At 53.6% G+C, this 14,942-nt stretch overlaps 1 protein-coding gene and 1 non-coding gene across 2 annotated transcripts; one reads left to right on the plus strand and one right to left on the minus strand.

The window, feature by feature from the left end:
- LOC129559640 (U6 spliceosomal RNA) lies at positions 1-104 on the minus strand. Its single transcript, XR_008686591.1, has one exon. It is a non-coding gene; the product is annotated as a U6 spliceosomal RNA (small nuclear RNA).
- A 7,405-nt stretch (positions 105-7,509) lies between these two features.
- Positions 7,510-14,107, plus strand: S1PR2 (sphingosine-1-phosphate receptor 2). The gene is made up of 2 exons (XM_055431159.2): positions 7,510-7,670; positions 12,751-14,107. The coding sequence occupies exon 2, from the start codon at positions 12,793-12,795 to the stop codon at positions 13,849-13,851; it is 1,059 nt and encodes a 352-aa protein (XP_055287134.1). The 5' UTR covers positions 7,510-7,670; positions 12,751-12,792; the 3' UTR covers positions 13,852-14,107.
- The last annotated feature ends 835 nt before the right edge of the window (positions 14,108-14,942 follow it).

Raw genomic sequence — 14,942 nt, forward strand, 5'->3', positions numbered from 1 at the left:
TTTTTAATGGAACGATTCATGAATTTGCCTGTCATCCTTGGCCGGGGGCCATGCTAATCTCAGTATCATTCCAGTTTTAGTATATGTGCTGCCGCAGTGAGCAGCGCATGCGAGGTCTTTGGTCGCGGCAGGCAAACTGTTAGTTGCAGCGTGTGGGATCCAGTTCCCTGACCAGGGATCGAATCCAGGCCTCCCCCATTGGGAGCCTGGAGTCTTAGCCACCAGACCTCCAGGGAAGTCCCACCACTGGTTCCTTTGAAAACTTGAAGTTTCAAATATTATATTCCTGAGTGGTCTTCCATGTGAAGATAAACTGCAGCATGTCTATTCATTCGTTAAAGGAGCTGCTGTGAGCTTCTGATGGGTTGATATTTACACAGAACTTAGGACAGTAAACTGGCACATGATGTATGTGTCAGCTGTTATTACTGTGCTGGAGCAGGGCTGAAGTGGGCCTTGGGGGTTCCCCTCTCCCCTCACTGCATGTCTCCCTCATCTAGAAGAGAGAGCCGACCCTTCCCAGGCTCAACGGGCTGCAGCTCCATCTGGTGCCAACGTGGCAGGGGTGGCCTCCCCCGGTGGCCTCCCTACCCCATCCCTGAAGCTGAAAGTGGGCCTCGAGCCCATGGGTGGATGAAACGAGGCCACTGCAGCTCCACTGCCTGCCAAGATCAGCATCTGGAAAGCCTCTCTGCAGCTGGGCCCCTCCCCCTCCTCGTGCTGGGGTGATGATGAGAAAGTTGGGACCTGTCTCAGACACTTCTCCTCCTGCCAAAACCTGAGAGCTGGGGGGGTAGGGGGGGACAGAGGAGGCCCAGGCTGTATCAAGGGACATTCTAGGCCTCATCCACATAGGGGAGTTCACAAAATCAGGGGTGGAGACTTCCCAGGTGGTCCAATGGCTAGGACTCCAGGCTCCTGATGCAGAGGACCTGGGTTCCATCCCTGGTCAGGGAACTAAACCCCCACATGCGGCCACTGAAAACTCCTGCCTGTGACTACTAAAGACCCCGTGTGCTGCAACTAAGACCTGTACAGCCCAAATGATTTTTTTTTAATTGGGGTAGGGTGGGATCAGAGGTCAGAGGGATTCCTTCACCTCTGGACTGTGGAGAAGAACATTCTACACCTCACCAGTTGCTGATGTGGTTCTGAGCAATAACCACAGTCCTTCTATTCCAAGGTACCAGGGCAGGGATGGGATGGGGGGGCGGGGTTCACTGCATCAGGAGTGGGACAGGGACTTGGGATAAAAGGAAGAGCAGAGAGGGCTCTGGTTCAAATCCCACCATGACTGTGTGCCTCAGTTTCCTCATCTTTAAAATGGGGTCATGTGGAAAATGCCGAACTATGGGGACAGTGGAAAAAACCAATGGTTGTCAGTGATTAAGGATGAAGAGGGGAATGAATGGCCAGAACACAGAGGATTTTTAGGGCAGTGAAACTATTCTGTATGATACTATAAGGGTGGATAGGTCCCATTATTTTTTCTTCCATTTGTTTCCCATTTTGTTTAGTCACTAAGTCGTATCTGACTCTTTTGCAACTCCGTAGACTGTAGCCCACCGAGCTCCTCTGTTGTTGGAATTTTCCAAGCAAGAATACTGAAGTGGGTTGCCATTTCCTTCTCCAGGGGATCTTTCTGACCCAGAGATCGAACCTGCATCGCCTCCATTGGCAGGTAGATTCTTTACCACTGAGCCACCAGGGAAGCCCATGCATCTTTATACATTTGACCAAACCCATAGAATGTACAACACTAAGTGTGAACCCTCATGTACACCACAGACTTGGGGGGTGATAATGATGTGTCTCTGTAGGTTCATCAGTGGTAACAAATGTACTACTCGGAGGGGGAGGTGCTGTTGACAGTGGGGAAGCTATGTATGTGAGAGGGGGTAGATGGGCCATTCTCTGTACTTTCTGCTCAATTTACCTGTGAACCTAAGATTGTTCCAAAAAGCTAAAGTCTAGGGACTTCCCTGGTGGTCCAATGGTTAAGTGCTTCCAATGCAAGGGGTTCAAGTTGGATCCCTGGTCTGGGAACTAAGATCCCGTATGCCACTTGCTGCAGCCAAAAAATGAAAGAAAAAGAAAGTCCACATAAAAAATGGAATTATGATGATAACAATAATACCCAGCTCCTAGGCGTGGAGGACTCATGCAGCCGCACCCAGCAGTCTGTCTGTGTCTGTGAGCGTTAGCCATTAGAGTCAGTGGCCCTGTAATTAGTGAAGGCTGCTCCAAGCCTCTTCCTTTTCTTCTTTTTCCCTTGCTTGGGAGCTCAGCAAGAGAAGGGCCCCATTTCCTTCCTCTTCCACTGTTCTCTTACTCAGAGATTCCCCCCTCCCTGAGTCCCCGCCATAGGGAGGTTCCAGCTTTCCTCTTGATAACCCCCCCTGCCACCCAGATGATCGGGGTGTCTATGCAAGTGGTTCCCAGTCCTCTAGCCTGTCCCCTCAGCTGACCCAGTGTAGATCCCATATGGCCCCAGTAATGGGAGGTGGAGGGGGGGGCGGAAGTTGCTTGCGGGTGTATCTGTGTGTCCCTGGGGACATCACCTTTGTCTAGGCGCCACGGTACCCCTAACAGACGGCCGGATGTATCTGCAGCCTTGATATTACCCACACACCCCCCTCCCGCAGGTCCCTTGAGAGGACGGCAAACTGCTGAGCCAGCCAAGGCGAGCTGGGGAGGGGGGCACTTCCTCCCCAGTCTCAGGTCCTCACAGAGGGCTAAGATTTCCGCTCTGATAGCTCCCTGGTGAGGAGAGGACCTGGTTTTTCTTTTGTGTGTGCGTGTGTGTGTGTGCTTTGTCCTCTGTGGGTTAACACCTGGTTTCTAGACTTTGCATGGCTGCACTTCATCTGGACAGAGGATTCAGCGAGGTTTTGCTGAGGTTCCGAGTGGACCCCACCACCTAGCCCCGAAGCTGATTGGACACTGAAATCTAAGTCAGGAAAAGGAGCACAAGTCACTCTCCGGCTTTTTTAAACCTTCTCATCAAAGCCCTGCTACCTCGTGTGTTAGAACTGTTTGGTTTCTTCTGTCTCTTCCATTGGACTTTCAGTTTTGGACAGCGGAAACCAACAAAGTATCGTTTTAGCTAGCTCAGAGCATTCTCTGTTGCATTATATGAATATATATGCCACAGACATGTAACACTAATATATTGATTCTTAATATTTATTTCCTTATTGATAACGTAAATATGTGTATTCTTAATATAAATTCATTTCACAGTGACACGTTGAATAAATAGCATGGGTATGTTTATTGATGATGTTATTGTTGATTTATTTATTATGATGTTATTGTTGATACTATTTGTTATTATTATTATAGAAACAATTTTACAGCTAAAAAACCTGGTGATTTGTTACTTCAATGTGATTTTTCATGTCTTTGTAAATTTTTTGAGTTTGTAATATGAGCTAAAAATTTCAAACATTCCCTCCCCCCGGGGTACCCCATGAAAAGTCTGGTCCCTCTCACCTGCCCCCGCCCCCTCTGTGTCCCTCCCTGGGGGTAACCACCGTGACGGTGTCTTGTGCCCTCCCCCTCCCCCCCTGAGATGGCCTGGTTGTCCACAGGCAAATGCGTATGTATTTTCACCTGTTCCCCTGTCTCCCTCCTTGGGGGTAACCACTGTAACGGTGTCTTGTGCCTTCTCCCCAAGATGGCCTGTTTCTCCACAGGCAAATGTGTGTGTATTTATACAGCCCTTGTAAATAACTATATCCAGAAATGCAGGCAAGCGAGCAATGCAAACTCATCTACGCTGTGCTTGTTTTCATCTTACGTTGAAAACATTTTCATATCAAGACAGTTTTCCTTTTTAATAGGCATAAATGGATCAACTTTAATTTCCTTTTTCAAAGTTTTGTTTTTCAACATGATTTATGGAGTATGGTATGCATACAGAAGTGTGCACTAAACTTCTCTTTCTCTCTTTTTAATTGATTGCATTTGTGGGATTCAAGCATCCATAATTTAAAAAAAATTTTTCGTCTTTTATGAGGCATGATTGACGTGTAAAATGGTAAGTTAAAGTGTACATCCGGGTGATTTGATGTATGTATATATTGTGAAAGGATTCCCCCTCATCCAGTTAATGAACACATCCTTCACCTCATGTTTTTATCTTTTGTGTGTGTGGGTGGGTGTAACAGCAGTTCAGTTCTACTCTCAGCAAATTTCAATTCTTTGATATGGTATTATCAACTGTAGTCACTGTGCTGTATATTAGATTCTTAGCCTTATTTATCTTATAACTGAAAGTTTGCACTCTTTTGCTAACCTCTCCCCATTTCCCCCACCCCCCAGCATCTGGCAATCACCTTTCCTAGTATCTGTTTCTATAAGTTGTTTTTTTTTTTAAAGATTCCACATATAAGTGATAGCATGTAGTATTTAGGGGCTTCCCCTGTGGCTCAGTGGTAAAGAATTTACGTGCAATATAGCAGCTGCAGGAGACCCTAGGTTGGGAAGATCCCCTGGAGGAGGGCATGGCAACTCACTCCAGTATTCTTTCCTGGAGAATCCCCATGGACAGAGCAACCTGGCAGGCTACAGTCCATGGAGTTGCAAAGAGTTGAACACAACTGAAGTGACTTAGCACGCATGTGGTATTTGTTTTTGTCTGGCTCATTTCACTTGGCATAAAGCCCTCAAATTTCATCCACGTTGTTGAAAATGACAGAATTTCTTTTCTCATCGGTGAACAATATTCATGTGTGTGTATATATATGCATATTTATATGTGTGTGCATTCTCAATCACTCAGTCGTGTTCGACTATTTGTGACCCCATGGACTGTAGCCTGCCAAGCTCCTCTGTCCATGGGGATTCTCCAGGCAAGAATACTGGAGTGGGCTTCCAGGCCCTCCTCCAGGGGATCTTCCCAACCCAGGGACTGAACCCTCATTTCCTGCATTGGCAGGTGAATTCTTTACCCTGGGGAAAACCATATGCATAAACGAATCTTACATCTTTATCCATTCATCTGTTGACAGACACTTAAGCTGTTTCCATACCTTGGCTACTGTGAATAATACTGAGACAGACGTGGGAGTGCAGATACCCTTTTTTGTCGTTTTGCTTTACAACACTCTTCACTGAAGTATATTAGACATAGGAGGAATTCTCTGGTGGTCCAGTGGTTAAGACTCCTCACTTTCACTACCAAGAGCCTGGGTTCTATCCCTGGTTGGGGAACTAGGATCCCACATGCTGTACCACACAACCAAATACACACAGAAGAGTGTACCTACCTTCTCCCTCTTTTTTCTTACACTGTCTGGGTATCAGGGCTTCCCTGGTGGTTCAGACAGTAAGAATCTGCCTGTAATGTGGGAGACCTGGGTTCCCTCCATGGGTTAGGAAGATCCCCTGGAGGAGGGCATGGCAACCCACTCCAGTATTCCGTAAGCCACAGAGTTGGACACTCCTAAGTGACTAAGCACACATCTGGGTACAAGCAGTCTAACTTTCAGTTTAATTGATCAATTAATTTTTTTGACCACATGGCTTGTGGGAATCTTAGTTTCCTGACCAGAGATTGAACCTGGGCCATGGCAGCGAAAGCCCCAAGTCCTAACCACTGGAGCGCCTGTGAATTCCCTCAACTTATTGTTGGAATAGGGCAAGTATGTACATGTTACAAAAGTCAAAAGATACAAAAGCACTCACAGAGTGAAAGTTATGTACCTCCCATGCCCTGTCCCCTATCTTTCAGTTCCTCTCCCAGGAAATCTATCAGTTTCTTCTTACTGTAATACTTAAGACATTCTGAGCAAGTATGTGTGCATGCTAAGTCGCTTCAGTCATGTTCAATTCTTTGTGACCCTATGGACTGTAGCCCGCCAGCCTCCTCTGTCCACGGGATTCTCCAGGCAAGAATACTGGAGTGGGTTGCCATTTCCTCCTCCAGAGGAAACTTCTTGACACAGGGATTGAACCCAAGTCTCCTGCAGCTTCTGCGTTGCACGAAAATTCTTTACCGCTGAGCCAGTGAGGAAGCCCTGAGCAAGTACAGTAGAACACCAACTTGGGATGGGGAGTTTTATCTGTTTTGTTTCCTGATATATCTCCAGCCATGTGTGTCTGGCACATGGCAGGTGCTTACTGTATTGTGGTAAGTAAACATATAAGCAGATGATGTATTCATTTCCACAAATAATGCCTTTCTGAACATAAGTTCCATGAACTTTTTTCCCTTTCTGCTCACTCTATGCCTGTGCGTGGGCTCTTGGTCACTCAGTCATGTTTGACTCTTTGTGAACCCGGACTATAACCTGCCAGCTCCCTTGTCCATGGAATTTTTCCAGGCAAGAATATGGGAATGGGTTGCCATTTCCGAAGTAGTGAGGGACATATTGTCTAGTCCATGATTTCACACACACACATCAGTAAATGCAGGTGTGCTTCATCTCTGCAGTCAGGCACACAGAGATGCCCAGGAAAAGCTGAATGAGGAAAAAATGGGAAACTATAGAACTGGCTAAGACATCCCTGGCGGTCCAGTGGTTAAAACTCTGTGCTTCCACTGTAGGGGGCATGGAGTTTGATCCCTGGTTGGGGAATTAAGATCCCTCATGGCTCAGCCAAAAAAAAAAAAAAAAACAACACCCGAAAAATCCAAAATAAACAAACAAAAACCTAGATATAAGACTGGGATCCAATTTGAAAAGCAAGAATTAGCTTGGGCCTGCTGGTCAACCACAAGGAGGGTACTCCTTGGACAGAAGCAGTGGAGGCTGCTGAGTGCTCCCAATCTTCTAGGGCAGAGGGGCCAGGGCCTCAATTCTGGGGCCTTATCAAGGCAAAAACCAATCCATTCTTTGCGTCAGGACCTAGCACATAGTGGGCTTCCCAGTGGCTCAGTGGTAAAGCATCCACCACCCACCAGTGGGTCCTGGGTCGGGAAGATCCCCTGGAGAAGGAAATGACTACCCACTCCAGTATTCTTGCTTGGGAAATCAAAATCCCAAGGACAAGTCTGGGGGCTACAGTCCATGGGGTTTCAAGAGTTGGACACCACTTAGCCACTAAACCACCGCCACCACCTAGCACGTAATAGGGACTTGCTTATTTGTTGGATGAACACATAGTGGGCGCTTAATGCCTATTTATTTGCTGTGTTGACCTTAGTTGGTGCTTCGTGGCTCCTTGCTGAATAAGTAAGGCAATTCCTTGCCCTCCTGCAATTCCAGGATCCCAAGCAGGGGCCAAGAGTATATCTGCAATCCAAGACAGTTATTTCAGGTTGAGGCCACCTGGGCAGAAGCGACTGGACAGTACGGGGCTGCGTGACGTCATGCGCTGGCCGGTTCTCACGGGTGGGGGCTGGGAGGGGGCAGGGCTGGAGGTGGGGGTGCGGACAAAGGGACCCTGCGCGCCTCCCCCACGCCCGCCCTCGCGCGCGCCCCGCTGAGCTGATCACATCTGGAATTCATTGCTGCAGCCGCCGGCCGGAAAGGAGGCGGAGACAGGGCGGGGCGACTGGGGGCCAAGGCGGCTCTTCCCTCCGTGCCCCTGAGTCCCCAGTCCCCAGCCCCGGGACGCAGTGGAGCCCGGCGGGCAGTCCCAGCCCCTGCCGCGGCCGTCCCGGGGGACGCAGGCGCCAAAGCCCCTCCGGCCCGGGCAAGGAGCCGGGTCGGCCTAGCCAGGTGAGCGTGCGTGGCGAGGGGGAGGCAGAAAGGGCGGGCCCCGGTCCCCGGAGGTCTCGGATCGGAGCTAGGAAAGCCCGCCAGGGGTCGGGGGCTCCCCGGGCGCGCACGCACTGCCAGTCCTCCGGCTGCACCCAGGGAGTGGTCATCGTGAGCCCTCTCCACGACCCTAGGAGGCCCCATTGCCTTGGCTGCGAACCCCCAGACTGAGTTCCCCGCCTTCTCCAGCGGCAGGAAGTTGGCCGGGAGGAGAAGGCGGAATCCAAGCGCTTTCGGTCGGAGACTGGGAGGCAGGATAGCGTGCCCCCGGATCAGGGGTCTGGGGACTGTGTATGGCGGAGGGGAGGACGCCCGTCTTTGCTGACTCTGGCTGGACGAGGGCGAAAGGTGCTGCGCGCCGCGGTACAGCCAAGCCAAGGGGCGGGGCCCCCGAGGAGGGCAGATGCCCACCTCCTGTGCGTCTGGTCCTCTGCCTCAGTTTCCCTGAGTAGTTCATCTCTTCCAATCCTCCTCCCCGCCCCCCGTGGGATCGTGGCTTTGTTCTGGAAGGAAAGTGAACCTGACGGCGTGGCTTCGGCGCCTCTTCTTTCCCCTGGGGCCTGGGGAAGGGGCGCGGGTGCGGGCACGCGTGGCGCGGATCCCGCGCGGTTCTGGTCCCAGACAAGCGTGGGAACCTCGCCCACTCCTTCTGGCACGAGTTGACTCACCGGGGATTTCCATCCCCTCACCAGACTCTGCCCTAGTCAGACACTCCAGGCGCCACGCGCTGAGCCCACGGTGCCCTGCGTGGCGCGACACGGGCGCGGCACTCGCGGTGCCGCTGTTGCTGGACACTCTCCCCGCCTCTCCCCAGTCCTCTGGGAAGATCGAGGCGGCGCCCCGGGCTGGACGCACAGGCGTCCCCCACCCCCACGTGGAGACTTGGGGGTCCCCTGCGTGTGGCTGTCGCGGAAGAAAGGAGGCGCGGCCCCAGAGGCAGCCAGTGTGGATACCGTGCATTCCACCGCCAGATAAGGAGGCCGAGACTGCGGCCCGAGGGCGGGGGCGGGTTGTGCCGTGTCTCCAAGGAGACGCTGGGCTTCGCCTGGTGGGGGTGGCCTGCCAGCGGACCAGAGGTGTCTCCTGCCTCCTTCACTGTTGTCTGAGCCTGGGCTGAGTTTAGGAGCCTCCGCCCTCAGGGGCCCTCGTTCACTTGTTCATTCATTCATCTGTCCATCCATCTATCCATTCATCCATCCATCCCACACATTTTCTAAGTGCTTTCTAAGTATGCCAGGCATCCTTCCAGGGGCTGAAGGATTTAGTTGCTGGCCTCTAACACACATTCAACCATGGAAGCTGACAGAAAAACAAGAAATACAATAATTTCTGAAATTGGCAAGTGCTGTGAATATAATAAAAGATGCTGTGGTGGAAAGAGCCCAGGGAAGGTGGCTAGGATAGCCTAGTGGTTAGAGGCCACTAAACAGAAACCTGAAAGATAGGAAGGCCATGCCAGGTGAAGAAACAGCAGAGGCAAAAGCTCTGAGGAGGCATGCAGCTGAAACGTGAGAGGCCAGTGTGGTTCAGTGGAATGACTCTGGGGGCAAGTGGGAGGAGGGGAGGTGGGCAGGGGCCACTTTGGATACTGGGGAACCATGGAAGAGTTTGGAGGTAAGGAGTGACATATTGAAGCTATAAATTTAAAAGCTCCCCCTGGCTGCTGCATGGAGAATGGCAATATAGCGGGGTATGGATGCACGCACTTGAGCTTAGTCGTGTCTGACTCTTTGTGACCCCATGGACTGTAGCCCGCCAGGGATTTCCTCTATCCTTGGGATTTCCTAGGCAAGAACACTGGAGTGGGTTGCCTTTTCTCCCTCCAGAGGATCTTCCCGACCCAGGGATTGAAATGCCAGCAGATTCTTTACCACTGAGCCACCTGGGAAATGGAGGGAAACCGAGCCCAGGGGGATATCCTAGGGCAAGGGGCATGGGACCTGTAAATGCCCAGAGGGACAGTAACTACAGGGCACGCCTCCATAGAACTTGCGGGAGGGGCTCCTGGAAGCCACTGAGACGTCCTCCTGCCTTCCTCTCTCCTAATCTCCCCTTGACCAGTCTTGGTGTGTCTTGCTTTCCTTACCTCCAAACCCCATCACTTGTCCCTCCTGCTTCAGGCCTGACCATTCCCCAGTGCTGAGTCTAGTGACCTCTTACTGAGCATCTGGGAGGTGACTGCCTTGGTGAAGGTGAAGAGGAGTCAGGCCCCGCGTTAGCCATGCCTGGGAGCCTGATGCAGGGAGGGGAAGCAGACCAGGCCTGTATTTGCCTCAGGGTGACTATGCCAGCTCCAGCCTCCAGACCCTGGTTCCTCTTTCTGGGAATCGTGAACCTGCCTTAAGCAACGTCCTAGGGGAGAAGAAAGAGGCATTCCTCTTCTTTAACTAACCACCCCTCCTTCTGAGGCTATAAGAAGTGAGGGTGGTCTCCCAAGGAAGAAGACGACATTTTGGTCAGTCTCTGGGGTATGAGGACTGAAACCACTTCTTATTTCTTATTTTTATCGGCCATAAATCTTTCTCTGGGCCGCCAGACAGGAGAGGGGTTTGAGGGGCGGTGCAGGGGTTTGGTGGGCTTCTAGCCCACCAGCAAGGGTGCTTCCCAGACCTGCCACGGGCCCTCAATTCTCAATTATGATCCCCAGGAGGGGGCCAGTAGGCCAGGGCAGCCCGAGGGTGACTGGTCGGGGTGACCCAGCGGTCAGGCTGTGGTTCAGACTCTCCCCGGGGACATCCACACAGTCTTAATAATGTCCTCGAAAAGAAATGAGCTCCAACCGCATGAAAAGGGCCAGCTCAGTAGTGCAAGCCATAGAGCGCCCCCAACTGGGCCAATCAAATGTCGAGGATGCAAAGCTCAGGCCAATAGGCCTGAGTTGCTCAATACTCTGGGATTGAAAATGAGCCAATCAGAGCGCGGGGCTGTTTCTGGCCGGACGGTCGGTCTGGTAAGGCCCAAGACCTGGGCCAAGACCGCTGCAATGGGCAGAGGGCATCAGGGCGCCTGGGCCCCGTCCGGCAGGGGAACAAGGGGCCTCTGTGTGGCGATCTGGGCGGAGCGACAGTCCCTGGGGATGCGCACAAGCCTTTCTCTGTTCCCAAACTAGGACGGATGTCCTTTTGCCCAGGGGGAGCAGCTGCCTCTATCAGGCCGGGGGCCAGGGCGCCCCTCCGAGGGGGTGTCCGAGACTGACATGGCTGGGCGACCCCGGAAGCCCCTCATCATTCCCAGGCTCACTGAGAACCGGCCTAACCAGCCTTTTCTGGAACCGGTGCTCCTGGCATGCACGTGGTCCTTGCAAGGCATGTTTCCAGGGACTTGGGGAGGGCTGTTCCCGCGCCCCCCCCTCCGTTAACTAACTGCTGGTCCAGAGCTTCCTCCGGGCCCCACTTGTGGCTCTCCTGAAAGGCAGCCCCTACACCAGTTCCTCTGAAACCACCTCCCGGCCCCCGCCCCAATTCCCAAGCTGGGGGGAGGCCATGGTATTGGCCTCTCACCCTCTGCCTACGCGCTCCTTCCCGCCCCCTCCCCCCACGGCTCAGTTTTCCTTGGGACAGGGGTGACTCAGGCTTTTGTGGAAAGGAATACCGTCCCCTCCTCTTCCCCGCGGGGCTGCACGCCCCCTCACCACTCACATGACTTCGGCCCAGCTGCCCCATCCTCCCAGCCAGGACCTCCCAGACGGGTCTCCTGTGGCTCCCCCATCCCATCATCCCCTCCCAGCCTTCCCCACACCGGATGTGACTGGAGAGCAAGGACTCCACCCTGTGTGTTCCAAGGCCCTCACATCTGGATTTCATCCTGGCTGGGGAGGGGGGTGCCACGGGGCCCTGCCCACCCAGCTAAGACCCTGTGTCCCAGGGCAAGGCTAGATGGTGCTGATGAGAACAGGCTGTTGTGGACTCTTGCCCAGCTGGCTCACTCAACATCCCCTCCCAAAAGACTGGGAGGAAGGCACCTAGTCCCTCCCTATGGTATGGCAGGAAGAGGGGAGCTAATAATATTAGCTAATATTTATTGCATGCCTGCTATGTGCTAAATGTGCTGCATGTATCATTCAACAGAGTTTTCCCATCACCCCTCTGAAATGGGCTTTCTTCTCCCCGTTGCACAGATGAGGCCACGGAGACCTAGAGACCAAGCGTCGAGTGACTTGGGCCAGCGTCCCGCACCATGTCAGATGTGGGGGTGGGGCTGAGCCCTGGATTGCCTGCAAGGTCCTTGAAGATGACGTGACCTCTGTGATGTTCAAACCTCGGGGCCGCCCTCGTGTCTCCCCAAAACCTTATCTCAGGAACACCCAGGGCCTCTAGGCTTAGACCCCGCCTGAAATCCAGAGCAGTGGGTGGTAATGAGCAGGGGATGGTGCTATCAGCGACCAGCATCTCGCTGACCCAGGTTGGCAGGCGGCACAGGGCCTGAGGCTCCAGTGTATTCGAGAAAGGAGACAAGCCTCCAGGTTCTGGCTAAGGCTCCCTCTCTGGGTGGATGGGTAAGGCTTCCAGAAGTCTACTTCGCGTCTCTTGTGCCCTTTAGGGGAACTTCTGTTCCTTTGCAAGACACTGTAGCCTAGAGGTTCTAGATGCTTTGGAGTGGGTCTCTGAGGCTCTGCCACTGACTAGTTTTGAGGCTTTGGGAAAGTGAATTGACATCTCTGGGTTTCCCATTTGTAAAGCAGTGCTCATTTGCTCAGTCACTTAGTCACTTAGTTGTGTCTGACTCTTTGTGACTCTGTGGACTGAAGCCCGCCAGGCTCCTCTGTCCATGGGATTCTCTAGACAAGAACACTGGATCGGGTTGCCATGCCTTCCTTCAGGGGATCTTCCCAACCCAGGGATTGAACCTGCGTCTCTTGCCTCTCCTGCATTTTCAGGCGGATTCTTTACCACTGGTGCGACCTGGGAAGCCCCCCGTTTGTAAAGCAGAGATGATTCTGACTTCATGTGACAAAGCTGGAACATGAACCACAGCCTAGTCCAGAGTTGGCCGAGGCTGCAGCCACAGCACTGACCTGTCTGTCTGTGTTTTCTCTCTGCAGCATCAACAGCCCCATGGCCCCGGCTGGCTACTGAGCCCCACCATGGGTGGTGTGTACTCAGAGTACCTAAGCTCCAGCAAGGTCAGGGAACACTATAATTACACCAAGGAGAATCCTGACACAAAGGACACGCCCTCCCGTCAGGTGGCCTCGGCCCTCATCATCCTCCTGTGCTGTGCCATCGTAGTAGAGAACCTGCTGGTGCTCATTGCAGTTGCCCGCAACAGCAAATTCCACTCGGCCATGTACCTGTTCCTGGGCAACCTAGCGGCATCAGACCTGCTGGCGGGCGTGGCCTTCATAGCCAATACCTTGCTCTCGGGTTCGGTCACACTGGGGCTGACGCCTGTGCAGTGGTTCGCCCGCGAGGGCTCTGCCTTCATCACGCTCTCCGCCTCTGTCTTCAGCCTCCTGGCCATCGCCATTGAGCGGCACGTGGCCATTGCCAAGGTCAAGCTCTACGGCAGCGACAAGAGCTGCCGCATGCTGCTGCTCATCGCGGCCTCGTGGCTCATCTCGCTGGTCCTCGGTGGCCTGCCCATCCTCGGCTGGAACTGCCTGGGCCACCTGGAGGCCTGCTCCACCGTTCTGCCGCTCTACGCCAAGCCCTACGTACTCTGCGTGGTAACCATCTTCTCGGTCATCCTGTCGGCCATCGTGGCTCTGTACATCCGCATCTACTGTGTGGTCCGCTCCAGCCAGGCCGATGTGGCTGCCCCACAGACGCTCGCCCTGCTCAAGACGGTCACCATCGTGCTGGGTGTCTTTATCTTCTGCTGGTTGCCTGCCTTTAGCATCCTCCTCTTGGACTATGCCTGTCCGGTCCGGGCCTGCCCTATGCTCTACCAGGCCCACTACTTTTTTGCCTTCGCCACCCTCAACTCGCTGCTCAACCCGGTCATCTACACGTGGCGCAGCCGGGACCTGCGGCGGGAGGTGTTACGGCCGCTGCAGTGCTGGCGGCAGGCGGCAGGGGTGCAAGGGCGGCGGGACAGAACCCCGGGCCACCACCTCCTGCCCCTTCGCAGCTCCAGTTCCCTGGAGAAGGGCATGCACATGCCCACGTCACCCACATTTCTGGAGGGCAACACAATGGTGTGAGGGGCAAATGGGCTGACAGCCAGGCCACCATGGCAGAAAGTTCCGTGGAGAAGCTCTGGGGACCCGGGACAGAAATGGGGCCGAGGTGGGCAGGGGTTGCTAAGTAAGATGCCCCCATTCCACAGACCCAGGTGATGCTGAAGATTTTTCATGCTTGGGATGGTCGACTGAGGCTTTGACCAGTTGGATGGCACAGTGGCAGCAGGGTCCTGGGACTCAGCATGGTGACCTCTTTGGAACTGGATCGGGGGGAGGACCGGGGATGGGGGTGGGGTGGGGGAACCTGGAAAGGGCCTGAGTGACAGCAGGCAGGTGCTCGAGTGGAACACTTGCAACCCCATCTGAAGGATGTCAACATTTCACAGCGCCTGACCCTCTGCCCTGTTTCTGACTCCCCTCTCTGAATTTACCATCCCCCCTTGCCGCCTTCTTCTGGGCACCTCAGAGCCTGCTCCCCTGGAACCACTGCGTCCCAAGGGGCTGGAGACCTCCTCTCTGACCTTTCTGGGAGGCCCTGGGGCTAACAGTTCCTGGCCTCAAATCCACAGCTTCCCCAAATGTCACCAGCTGCCACTCTGACAACTTCTTCCCTTTCTTTTCTTCTTATTCTACAAGTGAGATACCAGGAAACCACGTGGGGGTGGGGGGACTAACCCCCGTTCTCAGACCTCATCAGCCAGATCGCACTACTGGGGGCTCAGAGGAGTCACCCGGGGCTGGGAAGACTGGTCTGGGGGCCTGAGGAGGGCTCTCCCAGTGGGGCAGGGTGGAACAGGAGAAAGTGCTAGGGGAGCTGTTGACACCAGACCTCCGACCCCCCATAAAATAACCACCCTCCCTCAAGCTCCACTCACTTCCAGACCCAGCCAAGGTACCCAGTCTAAGGCAGGACAGCCTTGAGCCTCCTGTGCCTGCTTTCCAGCTACATCAAATGGAGCACAGGGGGTGGGGGTACCAAGGACAATGGTGGGATGCCCTCTTTTAACCCACTCCAGAAGGACTTTGCTAAATTCTGTGGATGGAGGGAAGGGATATTGCGGTACAAACATGTATTTATGCGTGTCTGTCAGTGTCTGTGAGTGTGCGTGTGT

This window comes from Moschus berezovskii, chromosome 8, assembly GCF_049115385.1.
Source record: "Moschus berezovskii isolate FMDL1 chromosome 8, NW_MosBer_1.0, whole genome shotgun sequence".
Taxonomy (NCBI): Eukaryota; Metazoa; Chordata; class Mammalia; order Artiodactyla; family Moschidae; genus Moschus; species Moschus berezovskii.